This window comes from Saccostrea cucullata, unplaced genomic scaffold (assembly GCF_032062105.1).
Source record: "Saccostrea cucullata isolate Sc308-1 unplaced genomic scaffold, CSIRO_AGI_Scuc_v1 ctg2232, whole genome shotgun sequence".
Taxonomy (NCBI): Eukaryota; Metazoa; Mollusca; class Bivalvia; order Ostreida; family Ostreidae; genus Saccostrea; species Saccostrea cuccullata.
In genome coordinates, this window is record NW_026926569.1 from 30,401 (window position 1) to 54,976 (window position 24,576).

The 24,576-nt window shown below is 32.6% G+C and overlaps 1 protein-coding gene across 7 annotated transcripts in view; it reads left to right on the plus strand.

Moving 5' to 3' along the window:
• LOC134272084 (uncharacterized) overlaps positions 1 to 17,773 on the plus strand; it is a 32,300-nt gene extending 14,527 nt beyond the window's left edge. For 2 of the 7 annotated variants that reach the window (XM_062754318.1, XM_062754323.1), the window contains exons 2-7: positions 13,024 to 13,119; positions 13,312 to 13,648; positions 14,712 to 14,894; positions 15,084 to 15,373; positions 15,647 to 16,410; positions 17,109 to 17,773. In XM_062754318.1, the coding sequence (XP_062610302.1) occupies positions 13,024 to 13,119; positions 13,312 to 13,648; positions 14,712 to 14,894; positions 15,084 to 15,373; positions 15,647 to 16,410; positions 17,109 to 17,458 (2,020 nt within the window). In that variant the 3' untranslated portion in view covers positions 17,459 to 17,773. Of the gene's footprint in view, positions 1 to 1,086; positions 1,259 to 6,190; positions 6,321 to 10,544; positions 10,685 to 11,962; positions 12,057 to 12,419; positions 12,463 to 13,023; positions 13,120 to 13,311; positions 13,649 to 14,711; positions 14,895 to 15,083; positions 15,374 to 15,646; positions 16,411 to 17,108 lie in introns of those variants that run through there. The other 5 variants (XM_062754322.1, XM_062754325.1, XM_062754320.1 and 2 more) reach the window with 5 other exon arrangements.
• The last annotated feature ends 6,803 nt before the right edge of the window (positions 17,774 to 24,576 follow it).

Consider the following 24,576-nt stretch of genomic DNA (forward strand, 5'->3'; position numbering starts at 1 on the left):
AATTTGTTTTCAAAACATGTTCGAAAATAAGATCAGACCTTTCTTTTGTCAAGATTAATTGGAAATGTGCAATCCGTCTATTCTGTCGAACTATTTTGGTAGGTTTAATCGTTTAAACAAAATGCTACATATATATTGGCTTTTGAAGTTTTCAAGTGGGGTTTTTCAACTTTTGGGAATTAACCCGGATTACTTTGTTAATAGGAGGAATAGATTGTTCTGTTGGTTATCATTATTTGTCTGTACATTATTATACCAACCCTCTCCCGTTTGAAAAGTTGGAGGTTATATAGTGATAGGGATGTCCGTCCGTCTGTGCGTCCTTCTGTTAAGCTTTGGGGTACCCATCTCTTATCCTCAACTTCTTTTATACAATTGAATTAGATTTAATGAAACTTTCACAAAATCTTAAACATAATGCTATTGTTCACCTCTTTTGCTTTCTGATCCGACACATATTTTAGGTTCCCCACAGCAAAACATGGACACTGCTATTCTTTCTAAAATATTGAAGTGTACCGATCTCTTATCCGCAACTCGTCCTATGTCACTGAATAAAATTTCACAATACTTTCACCGATTTTTCATTATCTATTGCCATTGTGCACCTTCTGTTTCACGTTTTGATCTGACACTTATTTTGGGTCTTCCGGAGCAAAACTTTGCCATAATAATCATACGGGAGACGGGGGTATCATTTATTAAGCTCATACCTCAAGTATTTGGATTAGATCAAAGAAATAAAACTTAACGCACACCCCCCCCCCCATTTTTTGTTTTTTTTTTGTAAATGGTTATCTTAACCTCTCTGCAAAGCACACGTTACTGTATTTTGCCCATATTACAGCTATAGTACACATACCTTACTGCGACACAATAGGCTCAGTAGGGCTGCGACATTAAAGAACGCAAATTAATATTTCATTAATTTTGTACCTTTTTACTGTACCTTTACCCTAAGGTGCCTAGATCAACGAGCGGAAAAATTGATTCTTTTAAAATCTGAAACGAAGATTTCCTGTGAGATTAAGGACGTCGTTACATAAAGTAAACTGGCTACTAGAAATGCATTAACAAAGTGAAATGTTTGTATAGAAGTTCTTTGGAATAAATCACTCCTTTTTCGATTAGTGTATTAAATGCCTATATAACTTGGAGATTATGATAAGCCTAAATAAATCTCGCAGACGTTTTGGAAGTACAAAAGTCTGTCTGGACGATCAAGATCATATATCCCAATGGCCGAGGGAGGCAAAAGGTAAAATATTTAAATTCCAGTTCTTGAAAAGAATAAGCTTTAGGGTTTTGACGTAATTTTTACAAATGCGCTTTCCAGAAATGAAAGCTGTTTATACATTAACATAGATATCGACTTTTAACTTCCAAGTCTCAAGTTTGGTTTCCGTGGTCTTGCTACGGACTCTGCTCTGATATACATGTACCGAAAACGAGACGTTCTTGAATATGTGTACTCTAAACATAGGACAATAAATGAAAAGCATTTTTGGATCTACATCCATATCAGCGAATTCATAACCTTTCGTTTGTAGGGTGAGCCTTCTTTACAAAAAAGGTCCATACAATCAAAAAGCAGAGGAGGGGTGCAAAGTGCCTAACCTACATTATGCTCAAATTTATGCCAATACTGTCCTTGTGGCTTTCAGGCATTACTGGAACAAAACTAGAGGTACTGTGAGCAATTGGCTCACTAAATGATACCCCCGCCTCCCATATTGTTATAATGGCAAAGTTCATTTTTTGTTCTGAGAGACCCAAATTAAGTGTCAGATCAAAAAGTAAAATGAGAGGAGCACAATTGCAATTTTATTATAAAGAATCTGTGAAAATATCATTTAAGTTTATTCAGTGGTCTAGAGAAGTTGAGGATAAGAGATGGATACACTTCAATATTATAAAAAGAATGACAATGTCCACGTTTCGCTATGGGAAACCTAACATGTGTGTCCGATCAAAAAGTAAAATAGGAAGTGCACAATGACACTATGTAACAAAGATTCTGTGAAAGTCTATTCAAATTTCATTCCGGGTATTAAATGATTTGCGGATAAGAGATGGGTACCCCAAAGCGCAACAAACGGAGGGACAGACGTACAATCGCACGGACATCCCGATCACTATTAATTGTACCCTCCCACTTTTCAAGCGGAAGTATAATAAAGATCTTGCTTTGTGAATACTAAAAGATCAGAAATGCCCATAGTTTTTCACATGTAGGAAGTAGCTAATAGATACAAGACTAGAGGTGCTGTGAGCACTGAACTCACTAAATAATACCTCCGCCTCCCATATGATTACAGTGGCAAAATCTATGTTTTGCTCTTGGAGACCCTAAATAAGTGTCAGGTCAAAAAAAAGTAAAATAGGAGGAGCGCAGTAATATTTTGTCATAAAGAATCTGTAAACATATCAAATGGTAACATTTGCAGAACGCCACGAATGACATCAACTGTGATTGACGTCATTCTTGGTATTCTGCAATATTACTATCTGTGTGCACATACTGCGGCTAAGGCTACAAGAGAAAGAAAATCAAAGTACTGAGAGGGTTGGTATAGTTATAAAGAAAAATTATGCATCATTACAAAGCAAGAGGATCTGAATCCACTCATGGACATCCAACCCCTGCGAAGCTTTAGAATGGGACTGCTTTAATTGAGAAGCACCAACGAAATTGGAGATCTCATACATAGTTAAAAATATAAAGAGACAGGAAGCAGATGACAACTCATTGTAGGCTTTTTAGCATTGGCCGCTGTAGCTCTCCGAAAAAAGATATTGACAGACCTGCAGCTAGCAACATGTAAGTATCGAGTAAACTCGGGATTTTATGCGTTGTACATAAGGATGGATAAAACAAGATTGATCATGTGACTCAAAATATGTAAAACCACCAGAAGTAAGAAATTATAAAATTACGAGTATGTTTTGTAGAAAACAGACGAGGACTTTAAATCTGTCACTAGCCATTTTAACTGAAAAAAAAACTGACTATAGTAATAAAAACAAAGTCATAAAATTTACAGGGTTAAATATGCGAATACACTGGCAATAACACATGTTGAATACGTGACATTTTCTAATCATACGATTACACTACGGACTAATTGACTATTTGTCTAAAAACGGATTTTTAAATACGCATTTTTAGATTTAAATTATGACATTGCATTAAGATGCCAACCGGATTCTGAATAACAAAATGGAGTAATTTATTTTTCATTATAAAACATTTTAATTGTACAAAGGGACCATTCACATTTCCTTTTAATAAATGACAAATAATTACTTTGGTATTCAAAGTAGATTGTCAAACAAGCATATCGAAATTGTGAGATCGAATCAAATCGCAAGAATTTCCTTTTTATTTGAGGAATTAGGTCCATTTCCCACCACAGACAAGGAATCGCGCTTCAAAAATGTTTTGTTTATTTTCTGTTCTGTTAGTAAACAAACACATTGCTTAAAACGAAAGTCATCAAAACACATTTGAAAACGACTTTACTGACATTAAAAAGGCTAATAAGTTTTATTGACATCAGTGTAAATAAATCACCAGGGAATAAAACTTTAGATTACTGGCTTCATATTAAGTTTTCTCTTATTACCCCGAAGTGGACAATTCAAAGTTTTATTAACGTTTGAAAGAGGAATTTCATCCAATATCCCTGAGCATAATAACTTTGTTGTAATATAACTTCAATTGCTTGTCAATTCGTCATTGTACAAGGGCCCAGTTTCAGAATATCGTTATTTAGGAGGGGAAATAAAAAGAATTTCTTTACTCCAAAAGCCAACAGAACAATATATGGACTTTTTGTACGAGAAAAGTGACTTCTTTATTGGCAGAGCGTTAGAGAGTTCGTGTGATATGTACACATATTCTCTTTTTCCTCTTCACAATTTTGCAAGTCAATAAATCATTAGGTTGAATCGCAGTATTTGAAAACACAATTGTTGTTCTGTAAGATATTCTTTTTTTTAATGACGCAGAATTGTTTCAGGACAAAAAGTTTACTTATCTGCAACTAGCCATTTATTTTCTCTTCAATCGTGCGAGACAATTAGCCGGGTATGTATTGAGTAACATAATTCATTTTTGTCCGATATCACTCGTAAAGAGCTTCACTTTCACCCAAATAACAGTGATTTTTACTTTTTGAATTAAAATAATATTACAAAGTAAGTACGTGTAAATTTCTATCTAATAACCTACATGTAGACATAAAAGAAATGTTTTAATGTGTATACATAAGGTATATTTGTGTCAGTGATTTGTCAACATGCTTGCTGGGGGAATGGAATTGTACTGATTGCAGAAAAATGCGAATTTAAACCAAGCAAACCAAAATCAAGTCTAATAATCCAAATTACTCGTATTGGACAACAGCGTCATTCCATTTGTTAAAGTAAATGTAGTTTTGTTTCTATGACCACCACAACAATTTTTTAACTTAAAAATCCGGAACTATTGGACTGCTTCCACTCCTTGGAAACCCTATGTTTTCCTTGGAAACGTCAACCAAAGAAACTAACTTTGCGTAAAAATACCTAGTCACAATCTACCTCTTTAAAATATCGATTGAGCTGTGATTGTATATTTCGTTAAGTGACTCGCTGGGTGATAACACTTATCGAAATCGCTCCTTGACATACGCCGGATTAGATTTATGGCTAGTGTCTAAACTTTCTATTCACATATCTTTAAAGAATCTTCGATCTTGAGATGCCAGTGCGCCTTTACTCTGTTTCAAATCAAATAATACCCGAATTTAGTTTGTAAGAAAAGAAGACAAAGACCTAAAAAAGGCACCCCAAAGCAGGGCGTCCTCTTGCAAATAGAATATCTATAAAGCAAGGCAGCATTGGACATCGATCCCGATAAAAATAACGTCACTTCCGTTTCGCACTGGATTAAGGAACTCACCCACAAACACACTCAGAGCCGGCAGTCGCCCGCGTGGTGGTTAGAGCGTCTGCTCTAGAGTCGCGAAGTAAAGAGTTGATCATTACGTCGCGGGTTCGATTCCCCGTATAAACGAAGGACCCGTCTCCACGTCCCACTGTGGGATTCGAACCAGCGACGTGAGGATTGACTCCTTACTTCGCGACTCTAGAGCAGACGTTCTAACCACTGCACCACGCGGGCGACTTCTACTATACTGCATTCTTCAATTGATGAATCAGTCGCCCGCGTCCCGTGTCGCAGTAGGCTGGCACGAAAAAGATCTCTCCCTGCTCAATGGCTCTGAGTGCGGAGTATAGGACAAAATTCGCAGCTCTCCACCGGCAAGTGGTGGGGTCTCCATATGAGTGAAAATTCTCGAGAGGGACGTTAAACAATATACAATCAATCACACGATAACCTTTATATATCCCCTCCAACTCCGTTGCGAGGGGATAAGTCTGAACTGTTCATCAGGTTATAAAATTTGAATTTACAATTTTGAATTCATATATCCCTAGTAATTAACAACATGATATATGTCTCGGCATAAAAACGTACGTCTCAGACCTTCATCCCATCGGTTTAAACAAATGCCGTTGAAAAGAAATTTAATTTAGCTTAAAAATTTTTTGGTCTTTAATTTCACACAAGAAATAAAATTTTGGTGTTGTTTGGTCGCTTTTTAATTTAAAGAAGGTGGTCGGATAAGTTTATTGAATTAGTTTATTGCGATCATCTTAAGATATGTAAAATGTGTTTGGTTTAATCCTTAAAATTCAATATCTTATCGATATCTAGCAGCAAAATATTTTACGATATTGTCTACTAGATAGCTGAGATAAAAAATCTCTTTTCAAAACAGTCTGTATCAGTTCAATATTTGCCAGAGTTTCACTAGAATCTGGATAAAATTTTATGTGAAGTGCTCTATGCCAGTTATTCAGCATATGATTATTAATTAAAGGGTGACAAATGTCACCAAGAAAAATCAATATTCAAACAAGACCGGAGTCAAAGAAATATATTGATTCCAGGGAGAACTGAAACAGATTTATTGAAAACCATAGAAATTTTTTTTAACCGACTCGAACGCAGCCTATACTTTTTCAATACATTGCCGACGACCCCTATTTTTAAAAGGAATAGCCAATTTGTCAGTCTTTTTAAATGAGGTATGACGGCTATATCTCTTTAATTGGAATCCTTGTCTTTGATAAGCCCACTGAAAGGAGCGTTTGATTCGGTGCCCGAATGCTTAGCTAGATGTCATAAATACCAAGAGGTACCTATTTCACGTCTCAGAATTCTGATATATTCGCGTCTGCACACATATTCTTGGAATTTCCTAAAAATGGTAAGTTTAATTGCGATGACTATTACTTAACTTAAAATTTGAATCTTCAAATATAATATTTAATCTTTATTACTGGTAGAAAAACAAAAATGTGCTATGCAGTTGATGGTTGGATTTATTCTTATGATACTTTATAGATGATGACGATGATAACAGTGTTCATCACAAAGATGAACATTCATTTCTTCAACTGATACCTTACTTAAAGATTATTAGTGTGTGAACTTCACTATCTATTCCATTAAGTGTAATTAAATATTTGCTTAAGATTTTAATGCATTATGATCAAGATGAATTCACACACTATTTACGCTACTAAAAACAAACATGTTAAAATGCTTGAGGAATATAAAGACATTGTGTTTTCTGAAAATGGGATATGGATGTGCAAATATTAAACAATAAAAGTAGAAGTTCTGACAATATTTGTCAGACATATTTTCAATCGAACAAATTTAAAAGAAGCATTTTACACTTCTCAACAATTCACGTCTCAGACAAGACGAGACTGTTTATTTAATGGTCTGCGTAAGCGATTTGCATTTAAAATGCATCGTTAAAGAAAAATACAATGATTCAAATTACCCCGGGAGACTTTACCAAACAGGTACTTTTGAATCCTTGTGGTAAAATATATTAATTTTTCATTCTAATGTTCAAGGAAATTTTGTTAATTAGAGAACATGTATGTAATGTAAGAAGGAAATCATATTAATATTTCTTTTTGTGTGTTTGTTTTCTATGATGACAAACAGATAAAAATTAAAATACTATTTTATGTCGATATTTCTTTCTTTTGTTGCTCTGGTTAATTCATTTTCAAATAGGAAGGGTATGGTCCGATGGAAACAAGAATTATATGCGATTCGATTTTTTTTTCATGAAAAAAAAAATGTTTTTATGCATAGATAAAAATGTTTATCAATTCAAATGAATACATTCAGGTTTATCTTCGGTCAAGTGTAAAATTCGCCTGTTATTTGACCGTTTTAGTACCGGTTCATGTATATAATTACCGATTTAAATCAATTTAAATGAATACACAAACAACGGTAAATTACACTTGATTAAACATACTTTTTCAGGACATAACAGTTGATCTTAAGTCAAAAATAGTAAATAATTTAGATTTAGAATTTAAGCTGCAATGTTATGAATATCTGATCCATGACTCCGAGGGAATTCGGAATACAGTTGCCACGCGCGCCACTGTATGCTTCGAACACGTGTGAATAGAATTGTCAAAAAACTAATTGGAGATGTCAAAGATTCTGGAACTGATATCATCTTGATAAGTAATTCCATTTAAATAATGACGGAATTTGTTTAAAACAATAGTTTTTCAATTGACCCAAACATGCCTAAATGAATGATTAATTCATTAATTAGTTCATAAAGTCTGATTCATTTTTGCTTAGGTGTGATTTATGAATAATCACACAAAAACACAGAAAGTGCATTGGGTATTTAAAGATTAGCCCACGTAAACTGCACATTGTGCGGAATGAATATATTAATTGAAAGATTTGTACGCCTTTAGGGTTTTAAAAGCTAATTCGCTAATTGAGATTAATATAAAAAGCGAAACGTAATTAAGCATTTTTAGAATAATACACTTCTTGCAATGAATAAATGGTGGTGGCACTCTTTTTGCTTAATACAACAAGAAATTTTAACGTAAGTAGTTGTTTCTAAAAGTTCTTTTCCACATTTAACTTCAAAACACGGAATAGATTTCTGGAAACTTACAAAAAGGTGGTTTTTCATAATCAGGTAATTGAAAAAATACATCTTTAAAGTATATTAAAACATAAATTGTTCGTTGGAGGCGAAATAGTATTTGGTTGCATGCGAAAAGCTTTTGTTTCCAAATGGATATTGGTGATTCTTTTTCATCCGGTAACTTAGTCTGACCATGTTAAACAATTTATATGTGAAGCCAGGATAGAGGTGTAGTGAGTTTGGTCCAAGGGGCAAGAAGGAGGGTGTCTTTCTAAATACATGGAGTGAGTTGAAGACGAACACACACACACACACACACACCCTCACTGACTGCTTTTGTTTTGGTTTGTTTCGTTTTGTTTGATTGGATTTTTTGATTTTGTTTTTTTTTTATAATCATGCATACATCTTTAAGAAAAGCGTTACTCAATACAAATTCTTAAATTTCTTTTTACAAAGAAAAAGAGTTGATAAGAGCAAATCATATGAATTCACTTTTTTCATCTGCGTCATAAATTAAAATCTGATGAATTTGAAATGTACGATAAAATTATTTATTTAACGACTTCTTTCAAACGTGTTTCTCATAAAATGAAATCAATTACTCCTTAGTTGGTGTTTAAAATCGATTTCTCTATTTGCCATTGTTACATTTCATACCGCACAGTTACCGGAAGTGAAAAAGAGATCAGCACAACGCGCACCATTCAATGGAATTTCTCAAATTGGTGTCAGAATTCGTTTTCTCAAACCGTAGAAAATCTTTATCGAAGGACCGCTCAGATGTGAATCAATATACATTTGTTACGGTATTATTTCAAAGAACCATGGCATTAGTTACGGAAATGAACCAATTCTACAGAATTCCTTACGGATCATTCTTGGATTTAATTTATCAATTTTTCGATATTTCTCGCATACGATTCTTATATCCGTTATTTTGTGCAAAGTTTAGAATATTTTCTTTTTTACAAGACGTCTATTGTGTTTTTTCTGTATAAAACACCAATTATTAGTCCTAGGAAAAATTATGCTTAGTTTGTTTACCCTTAAAATACAAACAATTAATAATACAAGGATTTATCGGAAGTACTTACTCATATATTTTTTCTATCGACGGAGTCGCGAGAAACGATCTTTAAATTTTATAATTATCAGATTAGAAACGTTTTGAACATATGCAGATAATACACAGAATGTATTTACGTTAAATACAAATGACTAATTATTTGCTCGATCAACTTTAACAGTTCACGATTGAGAAACCTGAATGAACCCCCAATCTTTTTTTACAATAGAAAACATTGGAATGAATAGGTTCCTCGACTTAGCGGAATCTAAGAGGGTACCATAAGGGTCTAATAACGTAATTAAGCAAGTGAGTAAAATTACAATCAATAACGGTGAATATAATTTTTTGAAAATAATGTTTATAAGGCTATGCACATTTTTAGCAGTCATTCACGAAATGATTTATGTACTGATTATTGACACTTGGAATGAAAAATGAAAAAAATTTCTTAGTTAATCATTCGTTAGACATAAATCAAAAGTGATCTTATTCTCTGCTCGAAATGGGGTCACCACGGAGGAAGGGAGGAACATTTTGTTGAAACCATTACAGTATTACAGTATGATTTATTTTGAGTAAAATTTATGAATTATTTTTTGTCCCAAAAAGTTGTACAAAGAATTTATAATGTTCTTGCTTGATTGCCACTTCTCTGACAATCCTGTTTGATTTTTTTACTGGATCATTATATACATGTTTTTCAAATTTTGTATTTTGCAATTTTAAAGACCAAAAGCATAATTTTTTTGCTGCGAATGTAGTTATAGGGATACGGTGTGAAATTACCCTTTCTGGGTGATGAATCGAATGAACACTTTATTAATTATTAATTCTAAATGTTATAAAATGATTTTTCTCCCACACGTTTCATTTTATGGAAGATTATCAAAATCGCAATAGATATATGGTTAATTTCCTTGGAGAATTTTTTTGTTTGCTTTTTATGTATTTTTCATGAGATGTCGCAAGCATATCAACTTCGAAGCATTTGAACTATCTTTCAACTTTGCCCGTTAATACCTTTGCAAGAGTTTTAAATGTCGATTTAAATTTCCCCCCTGTCGGGTCCTCGATGGTTTACCTTGCGTTAAGGAAATATTTGTATGAGCATTACCAGGCATTACTGAATGCAATTTGATCTGACATAAGGAACTTTTAGTGACAATATCAACTCCAGTGGCTTATGGTGCCTCAACCCCGCGATTACAATAACACTGATTCACTGGTTAGCGACACCAGCGGTTATTGTTTTTTGGTAGATGTCGTAAACAACTTAACGACAAACGCCATCTAAGAAAGGGACTGTTCGATTCTTTAAAAACTGGAATATTCTGTACTACTATAGTATCCCATAAATTGTGCTGATACCTTAAAAAGTGAACAGTGTTGTATTTGATGTATCTCAGTGGATGAATACAGATATACATAAAAATTTGAAGAATTAATGATGGATATAAATATACTAGAATAATACAATTGATAAAATAAGTGTTTTTTAACCTAGTCGGACAATGCCGGTGGCAATTGCAAGGAATACAAATACAACCGCCAAAAAACGACCATCTCCGGAGTAAGTTCTCTATTTTTTCCTCTGGCTGTCTCTCTCTCACTTAAACAGCTGTTTTCTTTTCTTTTTCTTTTTTTGCATTATAATATCATTTTTGTCGAATCCAAATAACTATCAATATAAAAAAAGCATCTGATTTTAAATGAACATTTCGACGAAATAAAATGTTGGTCGTAAAATATTGATATGACAGTACCAGTCAACTTCTGTTATAAATTCTAGTACCTTTAAAAATCGCTTTAAACTATTAAAGAACGTGCCCAAACTAATGCATTATAGACCCGTGCCATGAAATGTATCAACACTGCAAGTAATCATCAAGGACATAATATTTTTAGCGTTTCATCTATTTGACAAATAACTGTATACAATGCAATATGGTGTTTCAGAAGGCAGCTGATATGACCTGCCATTGTGCATCTAATTTATCGCCGGACTTCTAACATTTAACTCGTATCGAACGAGAGAAAAGTCGATTTTTCTATTAATTAAAGGGCCAATAACAGCTCTCTGCTAAATTGGTCTTTTTTTAAGCGACTGGATTTTCCGTGTAGCATTTCATTTCTTTTCTTTTTTCAATTCAGTTATCAGATATGTTTTTTTGAGAATTTGCATGAAACGAGATCTTAATAACCATTGAAAATAAAATATGTGTGTGTTTGTGTGTGACAACTTATCGACAACTGACTACTTGAAATGGATTTCAGAACAAAAAATTTTGGGGAAAATAATATGTTTGAGATCATTAAGCTGGGTATAATTTTGCAATACATGAAAAATTAAATTTCAAAAATAACATTCTGATAATTGCTATTCAAGACTAGCCTTATTTGATTATATCAATTTTTTTAATTGAGGCATATTCTAACGAGCCAGTGATGTATATTCAAAAAAAGATAATGGATATATTATAATATTTAGATAAAGAGCGAATATTTGTCTTCGATTGAAAAATTGATGTAATTATTATAGATAATATCACTCTCCCGTGATGTTTAAACGATTTTTTAAAATACTTTTTCAATTCAAAATGAACCAGTGTGGCATTTAAAAACTCATGTTGAAATGAATAGCGATTTAAACTTTTAACTATTTGAATTGTGTATTTTAATGATAAAATGTATCCACAAATAGAAGCAATTTTATTCATCATATTTGAACAGTTGTTTAAGTGATCGATTAAATAAACTTTTGTTGTTAGTTACACAGTGCGCTTTATTTTGTATATTTTACAGCTTTTTAAAATTTATATTACGTTGCATTTTTTCCCTATAGATTAAATTAAAATGAGACTACAAGCAAAAACAAAGAGTGTTTTCATCATACCCTTGCCCAAATTTGACATCGATTCTGAGAGCACCGTCTCAGATTCAATGTAAGGTCAAAGAATACTGTAGAAACCAAAAGATGTAGTCTTAAACGTAGTTTTGAATCTTTCGGTCTGTTTTTCTTGAGTTTTAATTCAATTACTCAATTAGAGACTTCTGTTATATTTTGTTCGATCTAACTTTGTCATTTTTATCTTTGTAAGTTAACTGCAAATTTTTCTACCTATATAGCTCTTTATTACTTCCGGCAATAATACTGTCAGAAGAGAACTATGTGTATTAGCGGTAGTGAAATGGATTCTTTTTAGAGATGTTAATTTCTAGTCTCATTTTTGTTTTTATTTTATGATATGTCCGTTATAACTCACAAAATACTAATATCTTAGGTTAATCTTTAATCTTTGAAAGAAAAATGGTTTCCTCTAAGAAATCTCGGCGCTCGCCGGTAACACGGTAAGAAGGTGTTTCATGGTTGTTAGTTTTTTGGTGAACTGTGTCTGACATCTGTCTGAAAAAACAAAACACTTTTTTTTGATTTCGATTGCTTTTTGTCGTATCACTCCACAGTAGTTTATCTGATGTAACCTGTACGGTGACAGTTTACTTGCTGACGTTTGATTTTTATTTAAAAATTTCTTTGCATCGATCATTTTGTGTTATAGGAGTATTGATGGCACCAGCAATTTAAATGTGTGTGGATATTTAGGGTGGATGCTGGCACGATTTTTAGTTACCAACTTAATTGTTAATGTATTGACAAATATTTAGATGTAAAAGTCTTGGGTGCTACATCATTTAGCGCTGTGCATGTTCATTCTACGCAATTTTCTTACATTTATCATGAAGAATATAAAGAACATAAAGAAACCAAGTAATGGATATGAATGGTTAGGAGAACATAAAACACGATAAGAGAAACCAGTACTATTAACCGAAGTTGTGCCTTTTTTCCTACTGGAAATAACCAGTTTTGTTATTACCATGCCATTTATTGTTTTTTCATCGCAATTTCAGGTCGGAAAGTGGCGGAAGTATGAAGAACAAAGAAATTTCTAATTCGTGTAGCGTTGCCATAGGAACAAACAACGACTTTATGGACGACGACGCACAGTGCGTTTACGATTATTTTTTTTCCTTCGAATTCTTATTTCTGTGATATTTTTGTAATCAGATATGTTTAGTTAAAATCAAGGAAAGAGGTTTTTTTTAATGATCTTCAAAACGAGAAAATGTGGAAAAAGAATTTTGTTATTAAGAACACGTACGAATTTTTTTATGTTTCTTTTTTACTTTAATTTGCAGCCTCAAAGTGACATACTCACCGGGCAAAAAAGGTGGGAATTTTGGACTTCCGCTCGGTGGGAAACTGATTTTGCCAGACGGGTTGTTTGGTAAAAAGGACACAATTTCATGTCAAGTGGCATCTCCCTCTTTAAGATGGAAGTATTACCCCACCCTGCCATCTTACGAGCATATTACAAGCGAAATTTATACGCTGCAATCAACCATGCATCCGCTGAAGAAAACGGTCATCGTGCAAATTCCATACTATCAAATTGACACTGAGCACAATGAAATTAACGTCAAAGGGCAATGGAGCGACGAAAGTGAATGGGTGGATGTTGGGTTTCTAAAAAAGGCAAGTTATCTTTAAATGTGTTTTAGGATGTTATCTTCAAGCAAGAAACATGACAATAATTTTTTTTGCCAGCAAATGTTTAATGATACTTTTTATGCTTTATGCTCTAGCTCCTATTTATTCCCCACAAAAGTCTCCTTTGCAATTCACAATTCCCCTGGCATCCGTTGAATTTGCATGATATACAGTTTCTGGCTCAATATTCCAGTGTCGATAAGTTCACTTGAACTTTCAACCTTCTTTGATAAATTTGTCCCAATTACTAATTTTGCTTACTTGCCAATATGGTTTACACCTACTTACATTTCTAATTATTAAGGCTATACATACTTAAATTTGTCATTGTTGTTTGATCAGTTTAAACCCTTTGAACCTTTTTACAAAAGCAAAATGTCTGTTTATAAAATTGGTGTTTCTATAAGCTTAAAAACCATATTTGTAGTGTATTCAAAGTATTTACTCTAAAGTTGGGAAGAATACCAGAGGGGTATTTGAAAAAAAAACGGATATCATTACTAGGGACAAACCCTCTTAATCGTTATTTGATAGCAAGGCATTGTCCGGGTGGGGATTGTCCTTTCATTTTCAAAGTTTTTTGACTTTTCCACTACTTCAAAAATAGGAACGTTGTGTACATATAGTCCTTTTAGAAACATATCAACAAAGTTGAAGTGCTGGGATTATTAAATTTGAATTAAATGTCCCATAGAGCATTGAAGAGTATGCAAACATTCCCGGGTATTGTAAACTTGAATGGTAAACACTCAGCTTATTGATAAATTCTACCTCCCCATTGAAATGTACTTGTGTCTTATTTGTTTTTACCACAAGTTCACCTGACTTCATTGAAAAAAAAATTGACTTGTTACACAAAATTTGATTTTGGAAGATGTATCACACCTTTAAAACTAGAAAAAATTTACTAGTATTCTTTTACTTTAAAACGACAATTTAAAAATGCCAAACTTGAATTGTTTTTAGATTTTAAGGAATATTGTTTATATTACATGCTCATCATATAATAAAAGATTTATTTTTATTAAGGGTATGATTGATTTTGTAGGGTGACTCTTCAGTAGAACTAGAGGTGGACCGATTAGGAATATTCATCGTGACCTTTACCCCTAAAAAAGAACTGTTTGACGTCACGCCTCAAGGATGCTTGTATAACGCACACATAAGTCGCTACATCAGCGTGCGATTTCCAAAGAAAGCGTACGATAAACCATTCCAATGTGCAATTCAGGTGAATGCAAACACGCACACTTAAAAGTAAAAACTAGTAAAATGTATATGAATTGGGAAAAAACAAATCAGAATATTTTAGTCAGTTACATAACTCTACTGCTTTAACCTTTGACCTTTTTTTCTGGATAATATACTAGAAAAGTAGTATGACAATCTATTAACAAAGAATCTAATTTTTTTTTTTTAGATTTCCCCCATTCCAAGTGATAAACTCCAACTTGCAAAAGAGCTAAGTCCAGGAGAAACAGCGGACCTCGTTTTGGCCACAGAGTTTATAGATCTCATCCCAAGCGCCCCCTGTGTTTTCAAGCGAGCAGTGTCCGTAAAACTCCCTCTTCCTACTGGTGTTGAGGTGGAGGATGAACGCAGTGAAGATATTGCTGTACTACAGAAAACGGAAAATGGCTGGGAATTGGTCGAATCTAAATACAAATTCACCAGGACTACCGTGACGTTTGATACAAAATCTCTTTCAAAGTAGGTTATAGCTGTTTGAGAGAAATATGTAAAGGGAAATGTAATAATATTGACGCAGAATTTTATCAGGAATAGAATAAGTTCTGCAAATGTAAGCATGTAAATTACATGTATCAATTATTTGTTAAACCCCACCACCGCTTTACAAATTTCAATTAGCAAGCATGCCATAACATTTTAAGGAACTGATTTATGCTTTTTTATAAACTTGTCTTTAGATGGAATTCCGAAATTGAAAATACAATGTGAGAAAAATGATTTTTTTTTAATTAGATTTTGCGTCATGCAGTCGAAACCAGAAAGACAAAAGCGACTACCTCCAGCAGCAACAGTTCTAGAGAATCGGAGCAATCGGGAAAAGGGCGAAATTGTAGCCTTCTTAAACCTTCAGGAAAAATTTTGGTTCATGGTTTTGGAGTGCATGCCATTAATAAAGCTCGAAAGTCGCGTCAAGGAGATGAGTGAAAAGGGATTCAAACACGTTGTGAAAGACATAGTCAAGAAAGACGAACCATCCAATCCGTTTAGACGATCGCAGAAATTTCAACAGCCAACAAGACAGATACAAGTCCCACCTACCTGTGAAATTATAGATGGAATGAAATGGGATTTTACGGTGGGAGATGATATAAAAGTGAGTTCCGAAAGTAACTACTCGGAAAACAGAGAACTTCACTATTTCCGGTATTTACCGGAAAGTTACCGACAGTTTGTGATAGAACCGAAAACTAACGATGAACGCGCAATCACTGGTGCAATAAACCTCGATCCTGTCGGGATTGAAGACAAAAATCTCAGAGACAACTGTACTTGTTCCATTAGGATTGAAATTGACGAGGAAACGGTGAAAGCATATTTCAAACCGGAGTTCGTCCCGGAAGAACCAGAGCCTAAAAAGGAGAAAGTCAATTTCGACATACTGAACACACCTGTGTTCAAGGAGGAGAAAACGGAAGTTCCGACGATTCCAAAATTCAAACCTCTTCCGCCCAGCGTCATGGAACGGCTGATGAAAACAAGTCGAAAACCAATCATAAGTAAGCACTATCTGAACACTGAATATGAAATACTAGTATTTCAGCTCTAATCACAAAAATATATCTTAAATTTTTATTAAATGCACTTTTCATCTGTCACCTGTCTTTTCTAAAATGAATAGATTTATTGAAAGAAAAAAGAGAAGTTTGTAATGTAATATTAACGATTTTGTCTACTTTTGGTTCACAGCAAGAGGTAAAAATTTCATCATTCTTTTTGCAAGAAGAGAATCATTGCTTTTAATTTATTTTTGTTGGAATCTCATTTGCATGAACAACATTGCATGGTTATCTGCAAATATTTTTTTCATACATTTTAGTTTATTTACTGTAAAGTAAAAACGCCAATAAAATTTTATCAATAATGCATGAAAAAAAAATTGAATTGTGGGTAAAGGCTTTTAGCTAATGCATCCCTTTCATATTAAGTTACAGTACCTGCTAGATATTGAATTGGAAATATTTTTAGAGAAACGTGTTATAGTTGGTGGTACCTAGATGCATGCTCTCGATCTTCAAGGGTTACTTAATGTTCCGACTATTGTCCTAATATCTCAAACATATTTTGGTAAATAATAACAATAATCAAATGCAATTGTATGTCTGATTTTCATTTGAAATTAATTAGATAATATAGATATATAAAATATTTTGAACGTCATCTTTAGTTTTCTAGTATATAAATATTTTTTTTACAGTTGAAAGAGAGTCAAAAGTCATTTCCGGAAAGAGCCTGCGCAATCTATCGAAACTGGTTCCCGAAGGCCTGACTTTAGCAGTTCATCTTGACCTCCCAGATAGCACCATAACTGGCCTCGGTTTCGATGCCATTTCAAACGGTTTAAGCATGTCTGACGTCACATATAAAATCCTCTTATACTGGAAACGCATGTGCAAAGACAAGAAAGATGGCGCTGTCAATTCCTTAACTAATGCACTAAGAGACATGGGACGCGATGAGCTGGCAAATATAGTGTTCGAACGCCATCGCGACAACAAAGAATTAACACCGGATGCGTTTTCGCCTTTGTTTACTGCATATCAATAAAAATAGACATATATTTATTACAACCTAGACCAAATACAAGAGCAATATTTATTTTCAATATATGAAAGAAGAAGCAATTATAAATGTATACGTATTACGTGACAAAACTGATGTCCTCATATTTTCTGACCTGAGTTGTGCATTTCCTATTCAGCTGTGATAATTTTGTTGATAAACCGTCCATTATTTTTATATTAGAACTTTATTTCGTATTTTGTATACTGTGATTTTGTGTAGCAAACATATTCTGCATGCAGCATATTACAAAGTTTATTATATAATGTATGTTATTAAAAGCTTACTTGTGTACATGTAGCTGTTTGAATTTATTAATTTTGATACAGCTCCTACATTTGATGGAATACAACGCTAGTAAATGAAGCGTTCTACTCGACATTTTCTCGACTTTATTTTTATAAGTTACATGTATTTAGGCTTCACGCTCCTTGTCATTTGTCTTTCTTCCCTTTTTCAAAAAAAGTATGAAGTTGGATTATGACAGAAACCACTATATCTGCCCGGTTACTTTTCTATTTTTATTTTCTAAAGGTTTTAAAACTGTTAAGTAAATGCATGTATATACTGTTTGGTCTCGGGTACCTGATATTTTCAGATTGATTCTTCACAAAAAAATTAAGTTTAATTAAGCTCTTTAAAAAAAAAAAGATTTATTGAATTGGAAACTTCTCTGAGACGAAAGAGAGAAGTAAAATTAGCTTTGAAACCGACACCAGACACTTAACATGTACAAACATTCAAAGTATTAAAACTATTTCTCCATACAACTTTAATCATGAGAAACTTTACAAACTTTTAGAAGTCAATAGGTTGCCACAACACAGCGACAAACTTTGTGCAATCAATTCCAATTTGTTTGGTTTATTATCCTTTAAAATATGCAATATAACTTCAAAAACTTTTACGAAAATACCTTTATTCTTTCTAAATCCTTCTGTTTAGTATGGGATACACGAATTATAAATTTTTGTGTAGATTACGACGATGTTTTCGCAAAGGACAATAGTTACTTAGATTCAATGTCGACTCTCTACATCCCAGTAAACTTGAAATTAAAGACATGGCAATGTCGTGCACATCCTTTTCGTTTATTGGTAATCTTAGAAAAATCTTTATGATATACATGGTGACTTAAAAATTGTGTTTTTTAACTTTCCTTTTAAATTTACTCAGTAATTTACCCTTATCTCATGCCTATGGGTTTATGCCCCCCAGCTGATTCGATACACAAGGAAATGCTCTATGTAGGAACAATTTGTAAAGGGGGCAAGCTATTGACAAACAATTTGACGGAACGATGATATCATCAACAGCCAAGTTTAAAGAGCGACATAATGACCTTGTCAACAGATACAACCTATCGTAACACTGATGCTAACTGAGGTTTTTCTTTCTTATTGTAAGCGCACACAAACATATTAACGAATATGTATTTATCTGTCTGTCCGATCATGACAAGGAGTACGAGAAGGGTGCAAACGATCGAAAAGGGGATGCTTAATACTCCCTGGCACCTCATCCGCTTTTCTGATGTTGTTGAGGTTCGTATTTGCTCTGTTCCCGCGGTTTGTATGGTTTCGAGCTAAATTACTGTTCGTTATTTCCATATTCCACATCAGTTTTACTCACAGCTCTTGTGCACAACGTAATGTAACCTTCTAATTTTATGAATAACTTCATACACGAAGTGAGTCGTTTGGTACACATACAAAGTGTAAGGGGTAAATAAGAAATACTGCTGCTGCAAAAATGTAAAAGAAGACTTATTTATATATACTAGTACTATATAGTGCTGCTGGAAAAAAATGTAAAACAAGACTTATTTACATATAATACTTGAAAACGGGTAAGTATCAAAATTATATCAAATTTCTCCTTCGGTACTATATCTCATTGAAGAACTTCCTACCCCTCCCCCCCAAAAAAAAACTGTTACTTTTTTAAAAGACACAATGTATGAGGATAATGTGTAACTTTTTTAACAAATTAACAGCGTGGAATGGTCAAAGGTGAAGACGTGTTTTGGTCATTAGTCACCTCTTCCTGGAAAGCATCTAGGGATCTTTCTTTCCAGGAAACACATCAATCATGGTCGAAAAGGTACATTTTTAAAAAGAATCTTTAATTTGCTTTCAAACTCTGCATTCTTTTTACACCAAAGAACCACCAACAGAATACTTGATTACTAATACATAGTGTTGGCAACGAGTACCCGGTTAACCGGTTAACCGTCGAACGATGCGAGTATCGGTTAGTAAAACTGCTATTCGGTTACTCGCATGAAAAAAAAATCTACATAGTAAATGCATATAAATTGATTGTTTTATTATTTATGAATGTATATACTTACACGTTATCATAATTTTAGGGACCGTTAGACTTGATCTAATACATGGTTGTAGTGGATCAAATTGTTTTGATTAGTTTTCACAGTTTATATAATTAGTAGCTTTGATTGCTTGGGGTATACAACTTTTGAAGGCCTGAGTTATGATTACCTCATTTGATAATTTAATCAAATGCCGCCACAGACAAATTAAGCTTGGAGTTGTAAGAATTCAAAGAACAGTTGATTCAAAATCTCAACAAATTAAGTATTAATTACGGAGTATGTAGATAATTATTATTCTCCTTGATAGCGACATATTTCAGAGACTGAAAAGTAAAGCATAAGGAAAGCTATTGTGAGACGGTGATTGATCGTGTCTTTATTTGTCTTCTTCGTGTGTCAAATTCCTTATTTTCTTTAATCTAAAATTCGTTGACAATATCGTTTGTGTGTATTGTAAATATGATGTCCATATACACAGTATATTTGTGTATTACTACTATCGATAAGTAAAGCATAAGATAATTTAAAATAAAAGATGTGGATACTTTTAGGAAAAATCATCCGAGTAACCGGGTACTCGATCGGAAGATGAAGCGAGTAACCGGTTACTAAAAATCGTCCGATTTGCCAACACTACTAATACATAATCAGTAAACGGCCCTAAAGTTCATTATTATGCTTCCTGTCAGTTTGTCTCTATATAACCCATACCCTACTATTCTCGCATAGTGGTCTAAGGATTTATATAGCGTAAGCATACTATGCCGAAATAGTGCACGGCTTTATTTACTGAATAAAATTCTTCCATGCACACGCCGGGGATCGAACTGACGACCATGAGATTGTCAGTTCGATGCCTTATCGATTACGCCACAGAGACGATCACTGATTGGTAGAATTTTATCAAATATATAAACTTAACTTAAACAATTGACACAAGAAGGAGAAAATAGACAAATATTATTTGAAAACAGTTATATTATTCTAAGGAACTTTAGATTAATGTGTACAACAAACTTTCAAACTAATTGCATACAGATCGTTAGAGGAACTGATTTCATAGGGTCATTAAAACGCTTTTTTATATGACGCTTGATTAAAGGATGTAAAAGAAAATTATCAATGAGAATCGACGTCTGCAAACAAATAAGGCTTACATGTACTAACAAAACAGAAAATAAAGATGAGTTGCTTTGGGACAGAAAATCCCGACTTATTTAGAGAAAATACTAGTAACCAAAATAAATAAGCATGCAAACAATTTTAGCATGAAGATTTTGAATGAGTTCTTGCAAGTGCGCTGCATGTGTAAGCACCGATATTTTCAGGAAAAAGTCAAACAGATTGCCGCATAGATAATTACAACAGTCAGCATAATAATAACAATAGTGTTGCATTATGCATGTACTATGCCTAAATAGTAGGCAGGGTTTGACACATAGTGCACTCGCCTCCGGCTCGTGCACCATGTGTCAAACCCTGCCTACTATTTAGGCATAGTACATGCATAATGCAACACTATTATATAAATATAGATCTAATATTTATAACAACCGCAACCGGAAATAAAACGCAGCCGTTCATACAGTTTTGAGAAACAAGCTGCTGATAAAAATGACATTTCAATTTTGTACTCAAAATTTTCACGAATTTTTCCTACATATTTTCATATTGTTTTGAATAAAAAATATTTTCAAGATATTCTGTTAATTACACAAAACTTTGGTAATGATGTACAAATTTACATCGATGTAAATAGCGAATTACTGGCATCTCAAGTTCAAGTTCATTTATTTCACTCACACCAACATCAGTGGTATATGAGGTACAATATATAAATTAGTCGTCATAATTGTAAGAAAAATGATAAATATAATTATGATACAATAGCATAAATGAGAGGCATAACATATGTGCAAAGTATACATGTAGCAATAAACATACAATGAAAAAAGAATTAAAAAAAAAAAAAAGAACAGAGGATATGGTAACATTTAAATTATGGAGGACAGACGGTGTCGTTTATTTTAGATATAAATATACAAAGGTTTTTTAAAGATTTTAAATTTGTCGTTGACATAATTTCACAAAACTTAAGTGTATTTGGCGTTTTAGAATATCTAGGTTGTAAAAGATTCTTTCTGATACTATTCAGTGTTTTACATTCTAAAATGAAATGAAATTCGTCTGCAATTTGCCCTGTATTACACAATTTACAAACTCTTTCATCTAATGGAATATTTGACCATCTACCAGTTTCAACTGGGAGGTGGTGGTTTGAGGTTCTAAATTTTATTAATATTTTTTGGAGTTTACTAGGCAAAATACTTAGATATTTTTCACATCCAAAATCATTCTTAAAAATTTTGTAAATTTGACCTTTTGATGAATTATTAATATCACTATGCCATTTTTTAATAAACTGATCTCTTAATCTTTGCTTCACTGCTGCAAGTATCCAATTTCTGTCAATGGAACTTCGTTCATACCAAATGTCAGAGAACCCACAAGAGGTTAAAATTTTATAAATGAAATCTACCCATGGGTTTTTTTGGACCTCCTTGAAAATATTGAGAACATAGATATTTATACAAAACACAAACTATTTTGTTTTCTGAAGAATTCGGGGTAAGCAATTTTAACCAGTAGGAGATCATTCTTGGTCTGTGTAACACTTAACAATTCAAATTTCTAAAACGATTTAGAGTTTTAGAATGTTAATACATTAGTTCAAATATCTAACTTTCAAAAACTCAAAATGGTTTGTTATATTGAAATTTAACATTTTACTTTAAAAATCTAAATGTTCAAATTTCCAAACGGGTTTTAGAATTTTAATATTTTAGATTTTTACTTTAAATGTTCAAAATTCAAACTTCCGAAAACGGTTTTTGGACTTTAAACGTTTGAGTTTTTAGTCTACCGTTTGTTCAGAAAGTTTACACTTAACAATCTGAAGTTCGGTAATATGTTTTGTCTTTTGGTTATTTGATATTGGTTTCAAACTTCTAAAATCCAACTTTGAAACGTTTTAAATTTTTATAAATTTGGAATTTTGATTCAAATGTTCCAATTTCTACGGAAGCCCTGGAGGGACATTGACTTACTTGTTATGACTTATTTGTTATAACTTTTTTGTTTTGACTTATTTGTTTTGAGATTTCTTATGTTAGTTCTAACTAAGTGTAGGTAAGCTATTGAGAACGATTTATTGTAGTTTTGTAGTTAAACGTACAAAACTGATGTGATTACTAAATTTTTTATCTGTTAATTACGGACGCCCTTGATAGATATTGACTTATTTCTTATGTGTTTTGACTTATTTCTTATGTGTTTTGACTTAGTTCTTATGTGTTTTGACTTAGTTCTTATGAATTAACTTTGATTTCTTGTTATTTTGAATTTGTTATGACAATTTTAGTTTACAAAAAGTGGTGTGAAAGATGAAGGCAACGTATAGTTTCAGAAAAAAGTCCTTGAACTTATTACTAACGGCAAAATGAAATAGTAGTGATTGTCAGTTTGTCAATCATCATGCAAACTGGAAGTTACATATAAGAATTATGTAATAACTTTAGAAAATAATTAAGTAATAACAACAAAAAGAATATTTACTTTAGAAATCACAACTACAATGTACGTTAAACTACAATTTGTTAATCAAAAACCACAGTTAAAATAGAACTAAATATCATTTTTATCATAAAAGTAAGCCAAGCAACAGGTTTTCAGTAGCTTTCTTACACTTAGTTTTAACTAGCAACGAAAAATTCACAACAAATAAGTCAAAACAAAAAAGTTATAACAAATAAGTCATAACAAGTAAGTCAATGTCCCTCCAGGGCTTCCGTAAATTTCTAATAACTTAACACTTTGAGTTTTTAGAATTTTACTTTAAATATCCAAAATTTAAACCAGTTATGGAATTTGATATTTTGGATATTTGAAGTAAACTTCTAAAAACTCAAATGTACAAACGTGTTTTCTTTATTTAAAAGTTGAGTTTTTTAATCAAAATTCTAAATTTCTAAAAATCTAAAGCGTTTGAAAGTTGGAAGTTTGAAGTAAATTTTAAACAATCAAAAGACGAAAATGTTAAAGAATTTTAGATTGTTAAGCGTAAACTTTCTAAACAAACGGTACATAAAAAACTCAAAAGTTTGAAATACAAAATTTGTTTTTGGAAATTTGATTTTTAAATATTTAAGGTAAAAATCTAAAAACACAAAATGTTAAACCTGTTTGGAAATTTGACATTTTAGATTTTTGAAATAAAATATTAAATTTCAATATACCTAATCAGTTTGAGTTTTTGAAAGTTAGATATTTGAACTAATATATTAACATTCTAAATCTCTAAACCGTTTTAGAAATTTGAATTGTTAAGTGTTACACGGACCATTCTTGTAAAAATAATAATATACAATGGAAATCGCCCAGTCTCCCCATACACCATATACGAGGGCGTACTACTCTTTAAATGAAAAATATGTTTTAAAAATTTTAAATGTACATGATCAATGATGTCAAGGTTTTCATAACCCCAAATTTCACAGCCATAAGTCAAAATTGGAACAACAACTTCATCAAAAAGATCTAACTGACATTCAGTTGGTAAGTTAAATTGTCTTATATTTCTTATTACACCATACATTGCTTTCTGTGCTTGTTCACATAAATGTTTTTTTGGCCTTACAAAATGAGCCTGAGCTTGAAAATATTATCCCAAGATACTTAAATTCTTTTATATTTTCAATTGCATTATTAT